Source organism: Miscanthus floridulus, chromosome 7 (genome assembly GCF_019320115.1).
Source record: "Miscanthus floridulus cultivar M001 chromosome 7, ASM1932011v1, whole genome shotgun sequence".
NCBI lineage: Eukaryota > Viridiplantae > Streptophyta > Magnoliopsida > Poales > Poaceae > Miscanthus > Miscanthus floridulus.
The window spans coordinates 71,867,538-71,893,903 of record NC_089586.1 but is presented as its reverse complement, the minus strand read 5'-3'; the positions used below and the strand labels follow the sequence as shown (position 1 = coordinate 71,893,903).

At 41.2% G+C, this 26,366-nt stretch overlaps 2 protein-coding genes and 1 pseudogene across 3 annotated transcripts; all 3 read left to right on the top strand.

The window, feature by feature from the left end:
* Positions 1 to 5,093: 5,093 nt before the first annotated feature.
* LOC136463415 (uncharacterized) lies at positions 5,094 to 6,324 on the top strand. The gene is made up of 2 exons (XM_066462415.1): positions 5,094 to 5,597; positions 5,680 to 6,324. The coding sequence occupies exons 1-2, from the start codon at positions 5,094 to 5,096 to the stop codon at positions 6,322 to 6,324; spliced, it is 1,149 nt and encodes a 382-aa protein (XP_066318512.1).
* Positions 6,325 to 6,391: 67 nt separating this feature from the next.
* On the top strand, positions 6,392 to 9,043 carry LOC136463414 (uncharacterized; annotated as a pseudogene).
* A 4,734-nt stretch (positions 9,044 to 13,777) lies between these two features.
* LOC136467078 (protein BONZAI 1-like) lies at positions 13,778 to 25,705 on the top strand. Of its 2 annotated transcripts, none has more exons than XR_010761532.1 (16): positions 13,778 to 14,053; positions 15,426 to 15,473; positions 16,967 to 17,115; positions 17,258 to 17,306; positions 19,570 to 19,626; positions 21,588 to 21,770; positions 21,952 to 22,086; positions 22,315 to 22,376; positions 22,553 to 22,658; positions 22,729 to 22,843; positions 22,952 to 23,028; positions 23,139 to 23,276; positions 23,575 to 23,739; positions 23,813 to 23,931; positions 24,297 to 24,393; positions 24,857 to 24,908. XR_010761532.1 is itself a non-coding variant. In XM_066465625.1 (16 exons), the coding sequence occupies exons 1-16, from the start codon at positions 13,910 to 13,912 to the stop codon at positions 24,949 to 24,951; spliced, it is 1,734 nt and encodes a 577-aa protein (XP_066321722.1). In that variant the 5' UTR covers positions 13,778 to 13,909; the 3' UTR covers positions 24,952 to 25,705. The 2 variants fall into 2 exon arrangements, 1 of the variants encoding a protein (XP_066321722.1); XM_066465625.1 differs by having other exon boundaries at positions 23,813 to 23,926; positions 24,857 to 25,705.
* The last annotated feature ends 661 nt before the right edge of the window (positions 25,706 to 26,366 follow it).

Here is a 26,366-nt window from a genome sequence, read left to right as displayed (position 1 = left end):
AAAACCAAACTAGGGCTTTTAAGAAGGCAAGCGGTGTCTAGAGGCCTAGACACTATGTGACATTGTGCAATGGTGTGCGCCAGACAATCCAACGAAAGCATGTACACGACAATAGATCATCTGGTGCATACTAGAGAAGGTGGACAGAAAAGATTGCATGCACTAAACAGCCCGACTGAAGAAAAAGACAATATTGGACCATCCAGTGGTTGAAAAATTGTGGCTAGTTCAACGACTAGTAGCACCGCCTGATTCGACGATGAATATTTTGAAGGCAGTGGATCGCCCAATGTTTATATTTTTCTAGCAAACTTTTTTCAACTACTAGTTAAGGGCGATGTGGCTATATATATATATGAGGTTGCTTTAGTCGTTTGAGTGTGTTGGAGTGCCCTAAGACTCTTAAAAGTTACAACAAGTGTTTCTACAATCCATTTACCCTCTCAAGTGTTTTAAATTTCATTGAAGGTTAGGACAGGCACTATATTGCATCCTTATGAGGTTTAGGCCTTTGAACTTGAGATCTTTGAGTGATTGGGTTGTGTTGTCATGGCAATCTAGAGTGCCTTAGGTTGTTGTGAGCTTCCAATGAAGGCGTGGTGAGATTTAAGGTGACAACCCTATGTTCTTCATGTGGAACAAAGCCATATTAGTGTGTAGGATGAGGAGACCCCACCCCTTGTGTGGAGAAGCTCCATAGTGAACACAACTCAAGGAGAATGGAAGAGTCATGTGGTTAGGTATGTCAATGGGGATGTTCTTGACATTTTGGACCTGTACACTAGCTATGTGCGTGGGGCCTTGCGGGGAACAAGGATGGGGGATGGTTTCCCATCCCCATCCCTGCCACCCTCGATATGGGGCAATTTCTCCTTGTTAAGATCCCCATGGAGGTAAAAATTGTCCCATCCTCGTCTGCCTTGTTTGGATGCCCATGTATCCATCTTAATCCATGTGTATTGCAGTGGTTTGGTGTGAAATTTAGTTTAATTCCACAACATATTACTCTAATACACATGGATTAAGGTCAATACATGGGTATCCAAACAAGCCCTAATAAAGGAATTCTCCACGGGGAAATAGGGAATGGGGCCCATTGACATCTCTACGTTTGGTAGTGGTGGGACTACGTGACACACATATTAGCCTTGAGGCCTTGTATGGCGAATTTAACACCATGACCAGAAGAGACTTGGTGACTAGGAGCATACCTCGGTGGAACTCGGATGTGTAGTAAGGGTTGTGATTTGGCAACTGGTACCATGATATATATATCGTCATGTGTCCAAATGTGTGCTCTCTCTATCACTATCCCTTTACTTCTCATATTTATATCTTCCGCTTGTACTTTGCTTATGTGTCATTTACCTTCCTATATTAGATTTAGGCTAGTTAATAGGATTGACTCTAGGTTGCAAAACTCTTTGTGGGTTAAGGATAAGTTAGAGCACACTAGAAGAACCTTAAGTGCACATTTTGCTAGAGTAGTTTATACTTTTCTAGTGGTAATAAACCCAAATTTTAAATTGTCGGGTGTGTTCATTTTTCTCAAGGTGTTTAGTTTCATTTCTAATTTCTCCATATGAACTCTATCAAAGTGAAACTTGTTTTTTTGGATTCCATACTACATACCCAAGCTTCCTAAACCATTTGTTTACCAAGAATGCACCATCATGCACACTAAATATTTGGTCGAGCTTCTCACATTCATATCCTTATTTACGATGCCTAACTCTTGAAAGGTCTTCAATCCTAAGTCCTCACTTGCAATACTTGACTCTTTTGAGATCTATGCCCTTGTCCTCTACTGTTTTGCTTGACTCTTGATTGATTTTTATCTTCAATCTTGAGTCCTTTATTGTCTTGTTATCAACTCTTAAGGTTGTCTTCACCTTCATGTATGGTGGCCTAATGTTACACTTAATTATCCAAAGCATATGTTAGCCACACATGCTAGCTTATCCTTAATTTTTTTGTCATCATCATTTGAGAACATTTTCATCTTCATGTTTTGTGACCTAACATCAAACATGTTTCTCCAAAACACACATGTTATTCACACAACAAAGTTGTCATTAACCACCGAAAGCACTTACCTGAGAGGACTATAAGCTCATAATCAGAACAACCAAAATGCCTCGTATTGCCACATAGACTAGCACAACATGAGATAAAATCTCACACCAGCACAATTCTGACCAATTCTGGTCAATGCCAAGCATTTTTTGACTCCATTGATATCGGTATTGCCACCCCAATGCTTGCAGACTTCCTTGTACCACATACTCTTAGCACAGTTGTTGATGCTGGAAAGGTATTTTTAGAACCACTAACACCTATGCCTGCACGGTGTGTGTGGAGCCACATGCAATGGGTAAGGCCACAATAGGAAGCTTTCTAATTCTTTCCTGAGTTTCCCCCTTAGGCCTACTTTGGCAACAGGGGAACCCAGAGGGATCCCTGTGATTTCCCTGGGCCAAAAACCCATGAGCCAATCTACCCTGGGACAATCTGTCGTGCACTTTGGAAGCCCATCCATGCCGGGGTCGAAGCCCGCTTCCCCTCCTTTTCCGCGCGGAAGGAATCCACTACTCCGAAGGCTGGGAGGGTTTCCCCAACTCGTCACTCGCTCACTCGCGACTTGCAAGGCTGCCTAGGCACGAGGCCGCCGCCACCCCAGCATCTGGCCTCTGCCACCTCGGCATCCCATCGTTGCCGCCCCTCGGCCTTCTCATCGCTTCGGCTCACGCCAACGGTGAGCATGCCTCAACATCTCTGTGAACGCTAGGGTTTTGGGTCTCATCCTCTCTTCTCTTTCTTGTAGATCCTAGGGCTGCCGCCGCCACCTCAATGCCCGGCTACATGAAGCTGATCCAGTGCCGCCGCCGCCCGCCGACCGGACCGCACCGGCTCAATCTCCACTGCTTCATGACTGCCCCCACCTGGCCGCCTTGCCTCGTCCCAAGATCCAGTGAGTCCTTCCTCCCTCCTCCTTGTCCCTCCCAAGTTTGAGCTTCTATGATGTGGATGTGTACCTTTTACTCATTGGATGTGCTTGTAGTAGCATGCTGAGAATATCATGTTTTGTCTGATGGTTAAAGAACTGCCTTAATCAGCAGTGCCTGCGACTTGGATGTGCTCAGCGATGTTGTGCATGCATGGGGTTTCCTCTATTAACACCCTGATTGCCTCGTTAGAAGTTGAAACTGCTATACATTTTGTGCCAAAATACAACTCCTAACTTGTATTACATAGTCAAAGCCATCCTAGATAGTTTCCTCATGCTTGAATCTTCAAATGGTGTAACACAATCTAGGCTGGAAATTGTGTGTTTCATATATGCATTCGATCGTCTCAAAGAGAGCTATGCAATTGTGAAGTCCAGTATATAATTTGACAAATTTATCAAAACCAGCACTTATTTCGAAAAATGGGAAACAAGTCAAATCTAATTCCCCATAATTCTCAAGTCTTATTAGTTTTTTGTTTCTTTTTTTCAAGGAACGTCTTGCCAGTTTTACATGGCAACACTACCAAATACTAGTAGGATCTAAATGCATTTAGGGCCTGTTTTGATTGTGGCCTGTCAAGCATGTATGGTCCAGGTAAACAATTGTAGCCCCAAAATTCTACAATCGGACGTGTGGCAACTATCCCTGGCCGAGGCAAATTTCCCAAGCAGCAATCACACTCCAAACCAGTGCCGCCATCGCCCGCTGCTACAATCTCGGTCTCGGCAATAGCGGCACAGGGCGTGACATACCACAAAACATGACATCGCTTTAGATTACTACGGTTGCAACCTCAGCCACTAGATCGACTTCATCCGTGTCCACACCATCACCAGTCGTGTGAGATTCAACAAAGTTCTGGAACTGTGTCCCCACCTGTGTATTCGCGATCTGCACTAGTATGAAATTACAAGCTTTGCTTATATCTGTATCCTAGATGCTAATACCATACAACAAACTTTTATATGTTCATCATTTATGGTATTTGATTATATATTGATGATGATGTATGATTTTTTTATGTTTTAGCAACATTTATTCTCAAGTAAGATCATAAATAAAATTGAAAGCTTTAATTTGCTGCAATCTCATGTGCACCATGCATGATGGTTTTTTTCTATTGGAATTTTAGCACCAGTTCTTGAAATTGGCTAGATATCTAAATAAAAACTCAGTGATCGATATCATTGTTTAAATCACTTCTTTGATTGACTCTTTGTGGGCAATCTAATGCATACACAATCATCAATATATGATATATAGGTGCATATCTCAAATGTGTCAAATCATTGTGTGTGTGAACCTTGATCTGGCTATATAAGTTTTCTGTGTTGTGCCTTTTTTCTGATCTTGCTAAGGGCATACTGTCACTGGTATGAAGATATGCGTGGTCAATCCACCAAGATGGTGCATGCAATCTGCTACTTTTTTTGCCCTCTTCATGATTATCATGTTCATTCGTCTCTAACTCTGTTCCGGTATGAAAATTGCTTCTTGTTTGAAATTGTACTGAAGTATCCGCCACCATGCAGTTTTCCGGCATCGATGTCCACTTGATCACCCAAGCTATTTTCATTTATATACTTTCTTCCAACAAATTATAAATAAAATAGGATCTGTCTATTTAGAACTCGGGTGATCTACCCCCTCCAAAAACTCAAGCAATTTACGGGGACAAATTATACAAATGCAACACAAAAACAAAGTTCAAGTGATTTAGTCCTAATACAGAATTCGAGTGAAACAAAGCTTAAAATCAAACAAATTTGCATACATGCCTGGATGAGTAGGTGCTGATGTAAGTGCTGCCTGGATGATTAGGTGCTGATGTAGAGTGTTATAAATATGATTAGGTGCAGCTGTAGAATGTTATAGAAAATGATTAGGTACTTCTGACTTTTTAGACTTTTAATACTTGTTTTCTCTACTTTTAATACTTGTTTTCTCAACTTTTTTAGACTTTTAATACTTTGAATCTACCCTTCTAATACTTGTTTTCTCTACTTTGAGTGCTCTCCTTTTCTCTAGTTGATTTGAATTGGTAATATATGTAATAATATAATTTCATATATGTAACACTAGATGGCTTCTTGGGAAGAGCTTGCTAGGAATTTTTTGTTGGAAGAGGAAGAAGAAGATGAGGAGCTATTCTTTGTTCTTCTCCTTGCTGTAATGCCCTTTCTCGATGAAGAGAAAACACCTGAGCATACCTCTTCTCTTCCTGGTGCTAAAAAGGTTAAAGAGATCCTCGAAGGACACGAGAATTGGTGCAAGGAAGAATTTAGGATGGAGGCTGAAATATTTAGAACTATAGCAAACTTTCTCAGGGCCGAGAACTTGCTGCGTGACACACATGGTATGAAGATTGAGGAGCAACTTGGTATTTTTATGTTCATGCTCTCTCATAATGCAAGCACAGAGAGGCTAAAGAAGGAGTTTCAACATAGTGGTGAGACAGTGCATAGGAAAATATATGATGTCTTCAATATCATTCCAACATTAAGCCAAAAATTCATCAGACTTCCAAATCCAAGCCACACACACATGAAGATTATATGTGACCCTAGATTTATGCCATTCTTTCAGGTCGGTTAATACATACAGTACACTTTCCTTAATACCATTCCTAAATACAATCCAAATATTTAGTAAATTTTCTTACCTGCAGAACTACATCGGTGCTATCGATGGTACGCATGTCCCAATCATAATTGGACAAGACAAGGCCAGTCCCTATAGAAATAGGAAGGGGACACTATCGCAGAATGTTATGTTTGCCTGTGACTTCGACTTGAAGTTCACTTTCATCTCATCTGGTTGGGAAGGATCCGCATCTGATGCAGGAGTGTTGCGGTCTGCTCTTGGCAAGGGATTTACTGTGTCAGCAGGCAAATTCTATCTTGTAGACGGTGGATATGCAAACACACCATCATTCCTTGCTCCCTACCGAGGAGTTAAGTATCATCTCAGTGAGTTTAGGAGACGTGGCCAGAGGGGAAATGCATATGCCAACTACAAGGAATTGTTTAATCATCGGCATGCGATTCTTCGAAATCACATTGAGAGGGCCTTTGGGGTTCTCAAAAAGCGGTTTCCAATTCTGAAAGTGGGGACACATTACCCAATTGAATCTCAAGTTATGATTCTAGCAGTTGCTGCTATGTTTCACAACATCATTAGAGGGTTGAATGGGAGTGAAGAGTGGCTAGACATCCTACCTGATAATATCAACCCATCAAATTATGTCGACATGCCAGAGGGAGACACTAACTACCCAAGTGAGATGGAATCAAACCATGGAAATACCCTATGAGACCAGATAGTCCATCAGATGTGGGCTGCCTACAATGTGTATGATAGTAGTGTTTGGAATGTAATTTATGAGTTATGAGTTATGTATTTCTGTAATACATTATGTGATGCAACATTATGTAATAAATTCTCCAATACATTCTATAATATGTTATGAGTTATGCATTTTCTGTGTGATGCAACATTCTATAATAAATTCTCCAATAGATTCTATAATATTTTATGAGCTATGTATTTATGTAATTATTTCTTGCAGCAATATCGAAGGCAAGGGCTACATGGAACTCTAGATATGAGAAAGGGCTTGTTGACATTATGAGGGACCATATGAACATCCCCTTGTTCAGGGGTCAGAATGGATGGAGTGGAGAGGGTTGGAGAAGTATCTCAGAGAAGTTTACCCAAATGTATCCTTTAGCATGCTTCACAAAGTAGCAGCTACAAGAGAAGGAAAAGGAGCTAAAGGGCAGCTGGAAGGCGATACATGTAGCATTAAAGGATAGTGGTGTTGGTTGGAATGACTCATTGGCCATGGTCATTGCGGAACCGGAAAAATGAAAGAAACTGATCAATGTAAGATTTTTTCACTGAACCAAAAAATTGTTGCCATATTCTGGTTGCAAGTACTAACTATGCTGTTGTCTTGGTATTAAATAGGATAATGGAAAAATGGCTAGGTTCCAGAAGAAGCCGTTTCCTTTATATGAAGACTGTACGTCATTGTATGCTGGTATGTTATTTGAAACTTCTCTCTAAGGTTATGTAGCCTTATTGTTCTACTTGAGAGTAAAGCACCATCTAACTTGATAGTTTACATTAGTTTATGATTTGCTAAACTGTTATGGCCATGCAGACTTGTATTCATTTTTGGCTCTATAATGCACCACATATTTCAGCAGCATAGCTAGTTTATGGGTCAAAATGGTCATTAACAAATAAAACCGATTTGGATTGACCAACTGAAATAATTTAAAAAAAAATTCTCCAGTCATGAGATGGGAACTGATTCTTCAGTAATGCTTTAAACAAATGAACTGGAACTTGAGCAGCACAAACCTCATGTTTGTTAAGAAATAATCCAGATTTCATCTGGGCCTTCAATTCACTCAGTTTGTCTAGTACCACATCAATGGGAAAGTTCAACAAGAAATTAAATAAGCCATCAGGCTTCTAAGGAACAAAAGTAGTTTGTGGAGGTATGCTTAACTCAGTATGCTTAACTCTATTGGTGATAAGGTGAAATTAGTAGGATAGGGCCAGAGTCCAAAAGTCACAGTAGTCCAGTTTGATTCCCTAGTTGGCTCCAATGAAAGTACAGATACCTAGAGTAACAGGAGGAGCCAATAATTACACCAACTCAAAGACAATCACTATGGACAAGTGAAGTAGAACATACCACAGAATTGTTGATGCCAATCTCTTCAAATATCATACTCAAGGTGTGATTTATTTCCACAAAGCTCAGAAATCATTCTTTGCAGCCTGAAGCTTGCAACCACATCAGCTGTAAGTAAAACAGAATAATTATGCGAGCACATGTTAGATCATCCAAACAAGCCTAACATGTTTTCCATTAAAAAAAATATGAGAACTAAATACAGGGCAAGAGCACAACCCCAAGGTCTATAGTTTAGCAAATCATAAACTATAGTGTTAGATCAGCATTTGCATAACCAGTATATCTATAGCGTCTCTTGGTTGGCCGCTCTATAGTTCCCTCACCATCATTGTCAGTCCCTCCAGTTGAAGGCAGTGCCAGCCTCTGCTCTTGATTCTTTATCTTAGGACAAGAGCCCAAGGTGATGTGCCTCTTGCGATGACTAGTCCCAGCAATCTTTGAACCAGAGCTATAAGCAAAGGTTTGCTTGCAGAGCTTACAGCAAGCCCTTGTGGCCCTACCCACGACAGCTTCAATAGTGAAGTGCTCCCATACCAAGGACTTCTTTCTCCTTCGTCTAGTTCCAGTAGTAGGAGGGGTTATTACCTCAGAAACAACCAACTCATTTTTCGCCCACCCATCAGTTTCTAGTAAAAGTAGTAACTCTTCCTTTTTTTGCATAGGAAGTGTTGCTATAGGAGATCTAAACTTCACATCAACTGAGCACTTGCAGCCTGCTCCTCTTGTTCCTATTGCTGCTCTGGCTGCTCCAACTGCTCCAATTGCTCCTGTTGCAGTGTCTGATAGCACAAGTCCAGGTGCTACTTTTGATGGGCTAGACGTCTCAAGTGCACACAATAAAGCTCAGTCTGCACCTTCCAATCAAGATTCTATGCAAGGAACGAGTGGTGGGAGAAAGCATAAGCAAAGTCACATTGGTGCTGCTATTGATGGCTTTGTGCAGTTTAAGAAGATGCAAACAAGTAAAACAATGGAAGCACTCAATGAAAAGAAGAAACAAGACGAATCATTTTCAGTCGACAAGTGTCTCGATGAAGTAGATGCAATGGAACTTACTAATGTGGAGAAGGCGTATGCTATGAATATCTTCAAATCTGAGATAGATAGGGAGGTATTCATGAAAATGAAAAACAAAAATGTTCGCTTGATTTGGCTCAAACAGCAGATTAGGTAATAATGCTTAGCTGCCACTGGATTAGTTTACTTTGGTATGTCTTAGCTGCTAATGCTTTTCCTTGTGCTTACTTGCAGTGCTATCTGTAGAGGCAATGTTGGTGGAGGCAATGTTTGAATTGAGAAGAAAAATGCAGCTGCAGTCATTATATGCAGGTATTTCCATCGTTGTGAGCACAGTATATTGCACTGGTTAGGTCAAATTTTTTTATTAGTGTGAGACTAGAATTTGTCATTTGTCCTTGCTTATGTTCTCTACAGAACTTGGATTGCTGTTGTTAGGTTAGCTATGTGTTGCTAAATTGAGATTCTATTTTCCTGCTATGAAAGCATAGCTCAGTCCTTGTCAGGTTGTCATGATGATAGCTTTCCTAAGACCTTTCCTACAGGGAGGGTTGAGCACACATTGGTAGATTGGTCAGTGTCTGAGCTGTGTTTCCGATCTTATTTGCAAGTAGCCTCTTTTGTTTATAAAAATAATGCTATAAATATAAGATGCCCAAACCACTTCTTCCCTTGGGCTTGCAGATCACTGGCCAGGAGCCATTTGATTAGGCAACGACCACCGCTAACCTTATCAGGCTCCTCTCCTTTCAAGAGGATTGCATGTCTGATCCCCTATCTTGAGGGATCTTAAAAATTCACAAGGCATGACTCATATTACACTTTTCGGATGTCGTGTACATAAAATTTGTTCATAGGGATAGATAACCTTGAGCCATATGAAACTGATGACTACACAATTGTACAACAGCTTGCACTTGCCAATGCTGTATGCCATCAGTACTCGGGGGCATGTTGCTTTCGTTTCCAACTTTTCTTCTCCCAACCGTCTCCATGATGGCATCTCTAATTTAGTACTAGTTGTCAAAGGATTAGAGCATTTCCTTAGGTCTGGATGCTTGCTTGTCGTTTTTATTTTTCTCGATGGATCCAGGGACATCACCCCATGCCCTGTGCTCAGGCTTTTGACACCTCTATAATTTTTATGCTTGCTGCTAGTCTCTCAAGAAATATTCACCCCATGTTCTGTTGTTTAGCTGTTGCGAACTTGCGATTTGCAATCTTATTTTCCTATAAATATATTTTATTAGCCTCAGTATTGTACCTTGCGCGTTGCAGCTTATATCAGTCTCTAGCGAGGTATAGGCGTTAATCGCTTATGCTCTACTTTCGCGGATGATGCACAACCTTACCTCATGTCTAAAAATTGTGGTATTGCTACATTATGTCCTATTGGGCTACATATCGTCTTGGGTGCATTTTATCCCGTAAGTCCATTCGATTAGACAGAGGAGCGCCTGATTTATTGGTTTGACAGGACTGAATTGTTTAATCGAGCGCCTATTCAATTTGCGAGGCCATAAAACTTCTTTCGTAAGTCCTCCTAGTTCAGTACAGTTGATAGGCTGAGGATGAAAACGGTCGGAAACAGTCGAAAACGGAATTACAATATAGAAAACGAAAGCGGTCGGTTCGGGATATTTCTACATTTTAGCAATTAAAGAGTACAAAAAATGGTTGAAAATGGTTGTGAAACCAATTGAAACTGACAATTTTTTATGTTTGATGAAATTCGGAAATGGTATCATAATATAGAAAACGGTATCATAATATAGAAAACGAAAGCGGTCGGTTCAGAATATTTCCGTTCCGTTTTCATCCCACAGTGTAATGAGTGTTTAGGTCCTCAGGAAAATGCTTAAACATTATTGGCAAGGATTCTTGGTGCCACAAATATCTTGTTGAGCTTTTATGCATATTTCCCTGATACTAATACTGATGGTGTGTAAGTATAGTCGATCGGCTGTGTAATGAGTGTTTAGTTGCATTGTTCCATGTATCTGCATTTAAGTCCTTCTAACTTCTCCACTTGAAAGTGAATTGAACTCTGCAGTAAGTTCACTAGATAGGAATTTGTAGGCTTGTTGTTTGCCTTTGTTATAAATATAAATACAATAAGTTAGCTAACCCATTGATATCATTAAATAATGGTTGTTTGCACATTTATGAATTATTAGGTTGTTGTCTTCCCAGTAGCAGTCATTCCTATTTGATTGAGTTACATGCAGGTTAGCCAAATTATAAGATTTAGTTTGCTTTTGCAAACCTGCAAGCACACATGTACAGGCAGCTTTTCCATATCTGTAATTTGCTTGCTGTGGCATGCCATGTAGTTTACCCTTGGTTCAAATTGATGTATCCTAACCGCACTAGATTAGTTTACTCTAGGTATGTCTCTAGCTGCTAACGTGTTTTCTTGTGTTTACTTTAGGTATGTCAGAAGAATGCAGCTGTAGTGCCTATGAGAAGCTTATGAAAAGGAATTAAACCGTAATTTATTTTTTCATATGTCTTGGATATCTGGATGGAGATGATCTATGATTTGGTGACGAATGGATTAGCTAAGTTGAATTTGCCACTTGAATTAAATTTTCTATGTATTGGACTATGTCAAAAAAATTTGGTCTTGTGATTTTTCATGCAATATGTGCATGAAAATGTTGTGGTTGGCATTGATTTGTGGTGATTTCCTTATATTGTTCAAAAAAATTATGACTTTTCTTGATTTTCTAAGACATTGTTTTCAATTTTGTTGCATGTACTTTGGCTGAAGTATTTCCAGTAAAAAAATCTGTGTATTTTCGATCGTGAAAACGTACTTTGGCTTGGCTGCAAGACTGGACACTGGACACGTACGCTGTCCTTATTTAATTTCCCTGCGCTGGACACCCTGTTGCCAAATGGCAACACGGAAACTACCCCCACGCGTTGCTACCTGCCCTGGGAAGAGGCGGGAATGAGAAGCACAAAAATTTCCATCCATAGGGCTATTTTCCCGGGGAAAATTCTCCTCTGCTGCCAAAGTAGCCCTTAATGAAAAAAGGAAGCCAGTGTCTTTAGCTTATTGCCTTCCATCCACCGCACATCCCTTGAGATATGTATGGCCTTTTTTTTGCCCACTAATAGTCATATAGTCAGCGTTACCGGCTTATTAAAGTTATGATGTATAAATGTCACTTCATATTTGTTTGTGTTATTGTTACCTGTAATTATTCTATTTATCAATATTATGATGGTACATCGATATCGTTGGTACCGAAACGTTTCATTCCAATGAGCAAACTGAAATAGCAATCAAAATGGTATTGACAAGTTTGACATTATGTTCAAATTAGTGTTATTCTTGATAAACCGTATACATGGCTGCAAACTATGCACCTGACAGGTAGAGCCCACATGCTCTCTCCCTCCCGTCTCCTTGCTAGGGCCACCCTTCTCCATTCTTAAGGTCGCACGAGAGGTCAAGTGCCTCCAAGTAACAACCACCATCTATTAACAAAGACACTAGAAGATCGAGAAAGGGACATGTGGGCTCTACATGTGCTTTACTGTAAATAACAATAATTTTAGATACTAATATGACTTAGTAACTTTATAGATTTAAATATACAATTTTAAAAATTAGATATTACTTGCCCCTTCGTCTTAATTTTTGTATTTTAAGGTGTCTATTAGCTTCAAATTTAAATATATATATATATATTTATTTATTTATTTAAAACACTAATATTCATGATGCCAAATAAATATAATATGAGATGTATATTTATATTGAAATGAAAGCCGTAATGACATGATCGTAGCAACTCCAGTGACACCCAAATCAGAGCCCCTATTTTTGATTTGGGTGCTCTCTACTATTTTTGCTGGCCTAATTTTTTCTTTCACTCCATCAGCAACACCCAAATTTAGGCCCCCAAATCTATTTAGGTAAACACTGATGAAAGGGACTCGTTCATCATCCTCACGCTCTATCTACTGAGCTATACACATGGGGTAGAGGGGAAGTGGCGAGCAGCGCCAGATCCGCGACATTGCGCCCGCAGCTTGTCGGGCGTGGGGGAGTGCAAGAGGTCGAGCGGATCGCAAGAGGCGGAGCAGGAACGTCGGGAAGCACCGGCGAGGGCACGCCGTACCGGTAGGTGGCCGTGCCGTCGGGCCGTGTCGAGCTAGGGCGAGGCCACGCTGGAACACTCGCGCCGGGCAGGGGAGGGGACTCACGCTCGTCGGGAGGGGAGGATTGGCACTTGTCGGAGCCCAGAGTGGAGGGCGGCGCGATGGAGGTGGAGGTGGAGGTGGAGGTGGAGGCAGGCAGCTGCGCTCGCGCGGGGGGGACTGTAGCATGGGCCGGATGGGGCCGAGGCGTGAGCCCCAGTGTCCCACACGAATGGGGTCTGAAGGGTGAATTTGGGTGCCCACCACAAATTGGGGCTTAAGCAGGTCTACGTTTTTGGACTAGGCACCCATATTTAGGGCATGTCTGTTTCCATGGGAATAGGGACTAGAGACTAAATTTTAATCCCTTCTACTCCCTTTTAACCAAACAGGAGAGACTAAAACAGGAACGAGAGACTAAAAGACATAAGTCCCTTGGAACGAGGCTTATTGTATGGGGCTAAATTGACACCCCATACTTCTCACCGGTCCCCACCCTCTCAGTCCCTTACCCCTCAAGGGTCTTTGTTCAGCAGCTTTAATATCCTTTAGTCTTCTCTAGTTCCTGAAACCAAACGGGGTTAAAGACTAAAGTTTATTTTCTGTTTTAGTCTCTGGTCCTATGAGAAAAGAACAGCACCTTGGCTACGGAGGTTCAAATAAAGGTCCTGCTAGAGTTGATCCTGCAGAGTGAACTAATTTTACTCTACATCCAACAAAAGACAAGGGCAACGGGCCAGAGTCAAACTCACTCCAGCCGTTCCAGGGACAAAGCCGTAAATTCCGCCACGTTTCCCCGTGCCGGCCCCACCCAGTTTCTGCCTTTCTGCGCGCACTGTGCTGCTGCGTGGGTTGGGTCCAAGTCTCCGTGTCGTCTCACGACTCCACTTGCTGCTCTTTGCTGGCTCTGGCTGCTTGCGGCAACTCCCATCCCCACGCGCTCGCTCCCATCCGATATCTGAGATCTCACCCTCCTCGCCGGCGAGCGGCTGACGGGCGGACGGTCCCTCCGGCTATGGGGAACTGCTGCTCCGACGAGGTGAGCCACGCCGGCGCTCACCACGTCGGCGCCGCCGCCGCCAAAGCCGCCTCCGCAGCCTCCGCCGCGGCCGACCGCTTCCTCCGCTCCCGTGGCGCCGGCGCGTCCACGCAGATAGAGGTACGGAGCCCCCCAGCATCCTCAAGGTTCTACCTATCTCCAGCGTTGGGTCAGTGGTACGCGGCGCGGGCGCCAGCAGCCAGCAGCTCGGGCACCGGCATTTCGCCCGGCTCTGGCGACGGCTCGGCCGGTCGGCCCCACCGCGTGTTGTCCCTTTGCTTGTTTGCGGATCGGTGCTGTGGTTTTGTGGCGTTCGCGGAGGACACACCGGGGGTAGCGGGGACTAGTTTGTTTGTGATTGGAGTGATGGGAATTCTCAGTATTTTCGGCTGATACTACTAGCTATCTGGTCCCCCGTCACGCCTTTTAGGCTGCGGATTACCCTTTCTGTGAGGATTCGATGTGTTACCATTTGGTTCACGCGATCTAAAAGTGGCAGCGCCGGAAAATGACCCGTGGGCTTAGGCTGGGATAGGACACTGTCATGTACTCATGTTACTACGTTATTCCCTCGTCCTGCTATAAATGGGCTTCTAAGATTCTTTGCAGATTAGTGTTTTTACGAAATGACATTGGTACCCCTGTCAAAAGTTGTCACAACATACAATAGTTGCACTTTTGAAATAGAGAAAGTAGCCAAGCGTTCTAGTGCTAGGTGGTTAAGTCCATTTATTGTGGGGAAAAATTTAAATGATAGAACTAGAAGTGCACTTATTATTAGGAGGGAGGGCAGCCTGTTCGTTTGGCTGTGGCTTGTCGTAAATGATCGTAAATTTCCAGCCGGAACAGTATTTTTCTCTCACACAAACAAGCCAGCAGTACTTCTTCACGAACCAGCAACGATACGAACCAGCCAACCGAACAGGCTGAGGACATATATGCTGTGATGATTGGGCACTAGGCTGATTTGACTACGCTGGCCACTGGTTTGGTGCTTTTCCAACAATTCTGCTGATTGTGGTCAGTGGCTTTTGTGTTGCCATTAAGCTGTGATTGAAGATGGTTATGATGGTTGAGTCATATGTTTTATGATATCTCTATTGATTTGTTCACAACCTGTTTTGGGTATCTAGTCTGCGGCTCTTTGCTGATTTTGTGAGTAGCATGCTTTAAGCTGTAATTAAGCAGTATGACCGTAGCAACTTCTTCATTAATGCTATGTTCTGAGGTACAGTTACTTGGAATTATTTGATTTGGGTACCTGGGCATTTCATATTGCTGTTTTAGTGTTATGTGGTACTGATTCCTAAGGGTTTGGTACTCCAATTTTGCTCCATGTGAGGACTGTGGTCATATATGTGATTTTATGTCATGTGTTACTTTGATTCTATTGCGTCATCTGTCATTTGTAGTAGTAGAATTTTAGTTACTGAATTGATCAGGCTTGTTTAGTTGTGTAGTATTTTGATTCTGCCAGTATAACATGTTGCAGTTATCTCTCTCAGCATCAAATTTGGGTGATCAAGAATATTTTCCCAAGGTATGCTCCTTGTTGCACCTCTTGCATTTGTGACTTGCTATTTTTCATTTCCTTGCATCTCCTTTAAAAAGACAAGCAAAAGAACTACTTATTGTGTTAAATTCTGCTCCGTATCTTCACTGGAATCTATATATACTGCCCTGTCATGTCACTATTGAATGGATTTGTTAGTGCATGTTGAATCATCTTTTTTGTTTAAAAGCCTAAAGTGTTTAATTGAGCAGTTATCATTAATTTCTAAGAATGCAAAGCTTAAAAAGGAAGTAGCAGGCTAATTATAACAGAAACAATAGACTTCCTTATCTCATAGTGCACAGTGTTAATCAGCTATTGTAACATAGCCCCATTTGAATAGGTTATTGGGATTCTGAAAAATCTGTACGCCATCCAAATGGTGGAGATAGTAAGGCAATTTCTCAAAGTCTTATCACACAATTTTTCAAAATCTCAGAATCACCTTCATGCTAGATAATCCAGATTTTAGAATCCCGGATCATCCAAATGGCACCTTAATATGCTGCATAAGTATAGGTTGGTACTGGCAAGAACATTCTTATGATGAAGTCATTTATTTTTAAGGACTCTATGCACGATTTAATTCTGTTTGGTTAACATTTGATTATGTCCCAGTAAACTTGTAATAGAAACTTGAGAAGCTAGCTCGTGTTTCAGATGATACTTTACCATTTACTATTTTACCTATATCACCAAATTTTGTGGCATATTCTTATGCTCCCAATGTTAAAGCAAGACAATAAAAACTATAAGGAAGAAATCCACTTTAGTTCCCCTGGGACTCTTACTATCATTTAATTTGCATCCCACAAATCTTAAAGCCAGTGCACATTAATTCTGTGCCTAATCACCTGGTTTTGTCCTATGTGGCTGCCCAGTCATATTCTCACAGCAGTATACACTGGGTCAGCTGTCAGCTCTACCTTTTACCCTTCCTTTTTTTTTCTCAAACATGCAGGAGAGTTGCGTATCATTATATTAAGATAAAAAGGGGAGAACCCTTACAAACCCGCAGACTCTAAACACACTCTAGAGAGAAGTTAAACCCTTCCTTTTTCTCTTTTCCCTTCCCTCTCTTTCTTCTCATCACTAAGCTTGACACACTTGCAGTCACAGGCGGGTGCCATGTCCTATACACCCACTTCCTCACTTGTTCTACCATACACACAACTAGTTACTACCAAAGTCTTCCCTTTTTCTGCTTCCACCTTCTATAGCTTCCTCACATGTACCACCCCTTCTCAAGCTCCAATTTCATCGTTGTTTCCAAGGCCTTTATTGAAAGTGAATTTCGAAATACGTCATAGAACTGGCACTTTGAGTTGATAGATTTTGTTTCCTTTCTAGCACCTTTCCTTGCTCAATGCTTCAAGGAAAATAGCTGCAGCTACCTTTCTCTCTGCATCCATGTTACCTCTGAATATTTGTCGAGTTCTTATGTTGCCTCCCTTTGTTAATGGCTCTCTCTTTTCCCTCAGAGTAATCCCATGGTGGTTGTGTATTCCAAAAGGAGAGATGGGGCACTTGAAGAAATTGGGCGTAGTGAAGTAATTTTAAATTCATTGAACCCATTTTGGACGACCAAAATCAGTGTGCAGTACCAGTTTGAGGTTCTTCAGCCATTGGTGTAAGATTCTGTCAATGTATACTTTAAACTTCTCCAATGTTGTATCTTATATATTCGTTAAGAGTGGTTGTTGCCTATCTTATTGCTTTAACGTGTTGCCTCTTAATTATCTTATTGCATTAACTGATAATTTTATTTGCAGGTTTCAGGTCTTTGACATCCAGCAGCAGTTCCATGATGTCAGTGAAAAGGTGACTACTGTTGCAATTCTGTATTACTTCTTCTGTTGTACTCCCTCTATCCAAAATACATGGTGTGCACACATTTTAAGATTTAAACTAAGTGATATTTGACCCACAATTAGTCTAACAATATGAAAAGTTTGTGATATAAAAGTGGTTACATTGGATCTGGGCCGTCTTGGCATAAATCGGGACCCAGTGCTGAAGTCTAAAATGGGGCCTAGCAGGCTAGCAAACTGTAAAAGAGAATGATATAATAATATATGGATGAAAATGTATTACATTGCAATGGGATATATCAAGAATTGTACCTATTCAACCCTTGGTTGCATAATCTTTACTTGAACAACATTCTTTTGGAGTTTGTTGAAATGAAATTCTCTTCAATTATATACAACAATAACAACAACAAAGCCTTTAAGTCCCAAACAAGCTAGAGTTGAAACCCATCAGAAGCAATTAATGTTCAGGCACGTGAATAGCTGTCTTCCAAGCACTCCTATCTAAGGCTAAGTCTTTGGGTATATTCCATCCTTTCAAGTCTCCTTTTATTGCCTCTACCCAAGTCAACTTCGGTCTTCCTCTGCCTCTCTTCACGTTACTATCCTGACTTAGGATTCCACTACGCACCGGTGCATCTGGAGGTCTCTGTTACTCATAATTAATCTTCTCCAATATGTCACTCTCAAGCGCTATTGTGCAAATCATTAATCCTTTGTTGATTCATTCTAGAATGCAAGTATGACTTCAATAACTTCAATTTAGAAAAGCTTTTGGTAACCTGATTCATAATTTCTAGACCGATTTGCAAAAGACATGACTTGGATCTTGGAACACTAGACGTCTTGACCAATCGATGCACATGTATACAAAAGATGAAAAGAACAAAATTTAGGGATATACATCATATATCAAACAATAAACAAGCTTGTACTTATTCTGTGGTTGACTAGTCCTATCATATGCACGGATGGGCTTGCATGTTGCAGCTCTAGAAATTGGGTCAAGGAGTAGAGGGTAAGCCTGATGTGCTATTGGGTCGTAGCAAAGAAGATTGGGGGGCCTGTGCGGTCAACTCACACATGCCTCACACACACCTACAGGGATGGGCCTGCATTGGATTTGTATTTAGAATACTTTCTAATAATCAAACTTTGTTTCCATGAATAATATGTTATAAGAGAAATTAGTGGTCAAATTATGATCTTAAAGACTCTTGAAGTCAAACCATATCTTATATTTTGGGATGAAGTATTTGCTTCGGCCACTGAGGCTGCTAATTGCTAATGGTCAAGCACGCTTGATACTGTTAATTGGCATGTTCCAAGCTGAAAAAAGCTGGCATGTTTTAATCTTCAGGACCTTGTGATCTATTTACTGTTTTACTTGGGTTCAAAATGGAATTATGTAGAATCAGATTCAGATATTTTTATTTTTATTTTTCACTGATACTTTTATACCTTATATGCCACATTTAGATTTGGTTTGTTTCGTGCTTAAAAAGTATTTAGTTATTTCAAATATATAATATACACCTATTTTTATCTTAAAATGTCTAGTATTTGTCACGGTCCTGCTCGGGGGTGATCGGTTGAGGGGCGGCTAGGGCAGGGAGCGGCAGCATGGGGATGCTGGGGGGGTGGGGGGCGGGGGCTAGGGCAGGTGGTGGCATGAGAGGAGAGGGGACGGCGCTGCAGAGAGAGAGAGAGAGAGGAAGAGGTAAAGGGGAAAGGTTCTATTCCTTGCTTAAGATTGAAAGGTTACATCGCCCCTCTATTTATAGTCTTGGGAGACTTGAACCCTAAGCAATCTGACTTACCCTCCAAGAAACTATAAGAAGAGTCCTTATAGATTTGGACTCTCCTTTTACAAGCAAAACTATTTTATTTCCTAATAAATCTCAATTTGATTTCCTAAACAAATCTCTAATTATTTTCCCTATTTTTATTCTTAACTTTCCTTTATTTTGGATCTCCCGGATATTCGTGGATTTGATGGGGCGATGGTGGCCCACCCCCCTGGCCACGCGCCCCCATGCCGCGCGGGAGGAGTCCCTGGCGCCGGCCAGGGCTGGGTCTCGGGCCTCTCTGGCCCATTTGGCCCTTCGTAGAATTTCCAAACAGAAAAGAATCAAACGCATATTCTTGGTCTTGACGCTTGAGAACTGGGAGTTCCTGCCTGTTTGAAGCATGATTTGATCCATTAAGCATACATTCGTATTGATTTTTGCAGCTGCTTTGCAATTCATACGCTAATCTGCTCTACAATGCAGATGCTTAAACTGGAGGAGCAAGAGTTTCTTGGAGAGGCTACCTGTCTTTTGTCAGAGGTATTGGCTAATGGAATTATTATGTTTTTTTTTCTGGTTATATTGACTTTGGTGAAGACTTTAAAATACTTTATTTTCTAGTGAGAACAATTTTTCTGTCGTAATATGAACAGAACTTCAAATAGTTTAACAAAAAAGGGAAGGGGAAAGAACAATGTAAAGAGACTAGAAGGCACTACGACAGTGCATAATGCATGTGCATTCTAATATTTGTCATGTTTGCCTACTGTGCAACTTGGCTAGTGTGGAGTCATGTGGTGATTTTTAGTGATCAATAAATAGCAGGTAAGCTCTGAAGCTGAACCTGTGAAGTCAAACTTCCATCCATTTTTATTTGTTTGCTTTCACAATTCAAATCTATGATGCCCGAGTACGTGGATACGGATACTGGTACGCTATACGGTGATACTCTGATGCTTCGGGTGTGTTTGGTTGCCAGATTGGGATTGCATCGTATATCCTGCACGAGCGGACGCAGGCTGGGTGGAACCGTATTTCAGAAAAGAATGTGTTTGGTGAAGTTGCATGAGCGGATGCAAGAAAGCTGAGATGATGTTTGGTTGACTGCATGAGCGGATGCAGCCTGTCTGTCCTGTGAGACTGACGTGTGGGTCCGCAATCTTCATCCTGCATCCTGCATCCGCCCATGAAATTGCATCCACTCGTGCAAGCTAGATAGCGCATACAAGCAACCAAACAGACTGCTCAGGCATCTTTATACGGCTCCGGTCATGCAGGCTGGGGCAGCAGGGCAACCAAATACGCCCTTCATTTCTCCCAAAACATGGATACAGGGATATGCTGATATAAAAAAATTTAAAAATAGCTATCAGTTCATCAAGTAAGCTATGGACTTCTAAATTGAAGCTAGATTCAATAGCTGAAACATCCTCCTCTTCTCATTGCTCTCTTTCGGAAGTGAAATATCTCTAGGAACTGACCTGCCAGCAGCAATTTCAACTTGCAGTTGTTCAAGAACATGAATAGTCCCTTGTACAACTTCTTTTCTTTTTATTAATAAAATCTTATAGTGGGGGCTTTCCTTGCTGTACTATACTATATATATATTTTAAAAAAGAACATGAACAGTCACCACTTTACAAAACTTCGCCCCCAAAATAGTAACTTTTAACAAAGGAGAATTAGAGGACTTTTAATCAAGGAGAATCAGAGGAATGTATGAATCAGCACATGAGGAGACTGGGAAAGTGAGAAGAGATGGTGGACTCACCCACACAAAAGGGGAAGGAACAGCAATCGCTGGTAGCGCGCATGGAGGCGGAATGGGCGATGTGATCCAGAGGGAAGAGGGAAGAGGGGAAGAGGCACTGCAGGTAACAGGAGGTGGCCGGGCGGAGGCGGAGAGGCATCGGCGGCGGGCGCAGCTCCACAGAGGGAAAAATTTCAGGCGGGGTTGGGAGCTGTCAGGTCGAGGTGACGGCGGTGCACAGCTCCATAGAGGGAAGAGGCATAGGCGGGGAATGGGAGGTGTCTAGGCAGAGGTGAAAGCGGTAGCGGCATGTGCAGCGCCAGCTCCGCTCCGCAGATCTATGGCGAGCGACATCAAGGGAACATGTCTGCCACGTACGAGGCATTGGTAGCTGTGTCTACGTCTGTGCTGGTTATGGTGCATGGCAGGTGCTCGGGGGCTGTCCTTCCTGACTGCCCCACTCCCTGATGGTTAGCTGTCTGGTCGCCTCGATAGCTAGTTCACGGGCGCAAATGTAATCGGTCAAACTGTGGTGTGTGGTGTGTGGTGTAAAGGGTTCTTAATATAATGAAGCGCAGCTCTCCTGCGTTTTTCGAGAAAAAAACAACTGCAAGGCAGTACTTGCATGTTGCATCACCTGAAAGATTGTTGCGATTCCAGAATTTCTTAATGTTAAAATGTTTCAAGACCATCCTAATTTTAGATTAATACTATTTTTTTACTTCGTTGAAGACAAAGACTGTGTTTGCAGGTTATCACCAAACGGGACAGACTGCTGACTCTGAAGCTTGGTGTCTCTGATCATAACTTGCTGAATCCTAATAAATTTGGTGAGCTAACTGTTCAGGCTGAGGAAAGTTCAGGTTCAAAAGCAATAATGGAGATGATATTCCGCTGTTCGGATCTTGAAATCAAGGATCTTCTAACAAAGAGTGTAAGCTTACGGTCTTATGTTTTTAGGTCTTCCGTTCCTTTTTCCTTGGTACATATTTGCGATTGCTGTTTGGCTATGCCTATCTTCTTTTTCTCGTGTCATATTTCACCATTCTGACAGCCTACCTTCTTGTTCGCTTGTGTTGCATACCATCCTGATTTCTAAGCATGCTTTGTGACAGGATACTTTCTTGCTAATATCTGGAATATCAGATAGTGGAATGCCTGTTCCAATTTGCAAGACAGAAGTAAGAAAGAATGATCTCAATCCTAGGTGGAGGCCAGTGATTCTGAATCTGCAACAGATCGGAAGTAAGGCATGAGACTATCTTCTTCCTTTTTACATTTGTACTTTTGTTGATGTTTGCTATAAAAACCATCTATTATCTGACTATATTTAACCCTTACACTCCTAGGCAACACCATGCCTTCGATTGTGTAAGCGCCAACTATTGCGTGTCATGTGAGATCCAAATCGATGACTTTTGTTGGCTATTGATGAAATATTTTTTTAATCTAGTCATTACGGTTATATTGTGTTGCAGGAGAACCCTCTAATTATAGAGTGCTTTAACTTCAGTAGCAATGGCAAACATGACCTAGTCGGGTAATTGTCCTCTGTTTAACTCATTTCACTGCCTGTACTTGATATATCTGTTTGCTATTTGCTTCTTTTCCATTTTAGTGTGTTCATAAGTATGTTCCATGGTGCCTTAGAGCCTGGGCCATTAATACTTGAATTCCAATTTGTTTTCTGATTAGATACCCTTTGTAATTCGACAGCAAGATAGTCAAGTCAGTCGCAGAAATGGAAAATATGTGCCATAAGAAGAATGGTGAAAATTTCTTTGTTCCTGCCAGCAATGCACATGAATGTCACAGTAAGGAGGTAATTTTTTTTACTTTGGAATGTCTTCAACTGTTGCATTGTGTATATTGTTTTTCATTCTGATATGCAGGTATTGAAGAGTCAGCTATATGTAGAGAAATATGTTGAGAGCAACAGGCATACTTTCCTAGATTATATTTCTGTTGGGTGCCAGCTGAATTTTATGGTAGGCGTAGATTTCACAGGTATGCAACAGACATGGTAGTGCAAATTGTCCTTTCCTCATTACTGTTTCTAGTCATGATTCATGAACTCATGCTTAATATGTTATTGTTGATGTTTATCCGTTCTAGCTTCAAATGGAAATCCACGGCTTCCAGATTCTTTGCATTATATTGACCCCTCAGGTCGGCCAAATGTATATCAGAAGGTGAGCCACTGATTGATTACCCATTTATTCTTATGTTCTGATGAGTGATGGCCTTTTGAGGTTCTGAACATATACTGATTTTGAATTCTTCTGTTTCTGTTTTGTGGAAGGTAATACTGGAAGTTGGTGATGTTCTACAATATTATGACCCAGCGAAGCGTTTCCCCGCTTGGGGCTTTGGAGCAAGACCTATCGACGGTCCTTGTTCTCATTGTTTCAACTTGAATGGCAGCGCTTATCAACCTGAGGTATTATATTTTTTTTTTTTGCTACATGTTGGGTTTCAACTCTAGCCTACCCCAACTTGTTTGGGACTAGAAGGCTTTGTTGTTGTTGTTGTTGTTATTCAAATGCTTGTTTTCTCCAGAATAATTTCAAATGTCGCTTCTCAAAAGCTGACTTCGACAGTAGATTGGCTGCTATATTTATTTCGTAATAGTAAAAGACATTTCTCGAACACAAAGTAAAGCACATTTCATGTTCTGGAGGATTCTTATTCTCATTGGAGCTATTTACTCATAAACTGATCTTATCACACTTCCTCAGGTTGATGGAATACAAGGAATTATGTCAGCTTATATCAGTGCTCTTCGTAATGTATCATTGGCTGGTCCTACCCTCTTTGGTCAGTTGATAAGCACCGCCATGGCGATAGCTAGCCAATCTCTTGCTGACAATCAACAGAAATACTTCATTTTGTTAATAGTCACTGTATGTATAACTGAAAACATCATCAAAAAATATTGTTCATGTTTTTCTTCTTAGACATCAAACTATTTTCCAGGATGGCGTGGTGACTGATTTTCAAGAGACTATTGATGCCATCATAAAGGCATCAGATTTTCCTATATCCATCGTTGTTGTTGGAGTTGGAGGGGCTGATTTCAAGGAAATGGAGGTAATGTAAGAACCAGATAAGTTGTTACAGTTTTATAATTCATTTGTTATTAGTATTTTCATTGGGATATAAAATTGAAATGTTATTGGCTGCATAGATGCAGCGCTGTAGGAACATGGGATATAAAAAATTTCCTTCCCAGCAACTATTGGAGCTCCAGGAATAGAAGTTAATGATTCAATGTTTCATTTTTTTTCCAGTTCTACTTCTCTCTAGCTGTTACTTCCTCAGTTTCATAGAATCAGCACCCATGTACTTTATATATCGAGTGATAGTAACAAGATTTGGTTTCTGATGTTTAAGCATAAGATAAATAAGCATAAGATAAATGGTGTCAACATAGTTTGATATTAAATTTTGTGTTGTGTAGTTTCTAGATCCAAATAAAGGAGAGAAACTGGAAAGCTCAACCGGGAGGGTTGCATCAAGGGATATGATGCAGTTTGCCCCCATGAAGGATATGCACGGTATGCATATAGCACAGAATTCAATCTCTCTTTTCTTTTTCAGTTTCCTCCCTGAAAAGATGAAAAATAGATGATTTGAGTTTAATATAAAGTACTCCCTCTGATTCCAAATGTAAGTGGAGTATTGAATCGATATCTGATAATCTCCAATATGGTACTTTGACTAATAATATATTGTTTCAAATAGTATTTTTGATGATGAATCTAGTCACATCAACTTGTGGTGTTGATCTATATGATTTTTAGGTTTTTGATGGCCGAAGCTAAAGATATTTCACTTAGGACAAACATACTAAATTGACTTAATTTTGGTTCAGAGGCAATAGATTATTCTTTTTAGTCAGTATAAAACAACAGGAACTGTTTGCATATATAGCCACATGTATTATTTTCATATATAATCCCACATTCTGCATCTTTGCTGGAACAAGCGGTCTTATAATTGGCGCATCCTTATTTGCAGGCACTGGGGTATCTACACTTCAGTCACTTCTTGCTGAGATACCAGGGCAATTCATGACATATATGAGGACAAGAGAAACTCAGACAATTAGTTAGTACATGATGCCTTCAATCAGTACAAGATGCGCCCTCGAATATTCTTTGTCAATATCATTTTCGGCCTTTCCATTACATAGTGGTGCAAGTTTTAAGTCATGGATATGAGGTAGATAATATGGAGGAGTCAAGTGTAGGGACCTCCTGGAGATGCCAACATCAAATTGGTGAGTTGAGCTTTCTTAAAAAGGCTGGCATAAAAAAAATGCTGCCTGGGAAGAGAAATGAGGACCTCCACCTTCATTCTATGCCATTTTTTTACCAAGGTTTATTCTGGTTGGAGTTGGATTCCTAGGCTGAACTCTCTGTACCTGTTTGTAAGATATGATTTTAGGGTTTGCGCCTTTATTATCCTTATTAGGTACACTAGAATAGGAACTATTTTGGCATTGCACATTCAATTTTTCAAGTATTCACGATATTCTGCATGGCTGTTTAGTTCATATACGGTGGTGACTTGTGACCAAGCTGTTCGGCCGATGGTTTCTACGGCTGAAAAGTATGCTGTTTTGTTGTGAGAGAAAAACACTGTATCATGCTAATAAGTTCAAGCGAATAGGGCAGATTGGAATATAGAGCATTTGTGGTAAGCCATATGTGACAATCTCAGAGAAGATTTCAGGCATCGGGTTGCAATACGTTTTTTGTATTGTTTCTCTTTTAACTATGTATGACCAGCACGTTGGTTAAGATGTCAGTTGGATTTTTTAAGTTGTGTATATGCTAGGGTTCCCCGTGCAGCGATGGAGGCTGGAGGAGGCTGCAGTGGTGTGAACTCGAAATTGGCAGTGTCTGTTCCCGGACAGTATCCAGAAGAGAAATTGTTAGATGTAATTTCTACTCCTAGCCTTGTGGTAAAATAAAATCCCCTAAATTTTGTCTCTTCGGAGCCACCCCGCCATGTGTCGGTGTTTCGAGTTGTTATCGACAAATAAATTTTTAATATTACGTGTCTGGCTCGGATGGTGTGCTAAGAGGATATGAGGTTTATACTGGTTTGAGTAAAATGTCCCTATGTCTAGTTTGTTGTTGTCGTTCGTGTTGCTAGCATTGAAAGTTCGTAGTAGGGGGTCGTAGTAGGGGTTACAAACGGACGAGAGAGAGACATGTCCCAAGTCTGATGGAAAGGGCGAATAGGTGCCGAGACCTCGGTCACTACTCGGTTGTATGTTCGGGGTTTTTTTGGATCGATCGGATTCGAGTCTAATGGTTTTATGCGATGTGTTGTGATTGTTGGTTCAATGCTTTGATGCGTTCTCTTGATGCCCTATAATGGGACGCCCTGCTTTTTTTATAGGCTAAAGGAAAGCAGGGGTTACAACGGAGGAAAATAGGAGAATCAAAAGGAGAAGTCCTCCAGGATCGTCGGGTCCTTCTTCTCTTCTATGCGGGTCCCGCCGACCTTGTAGACGTCA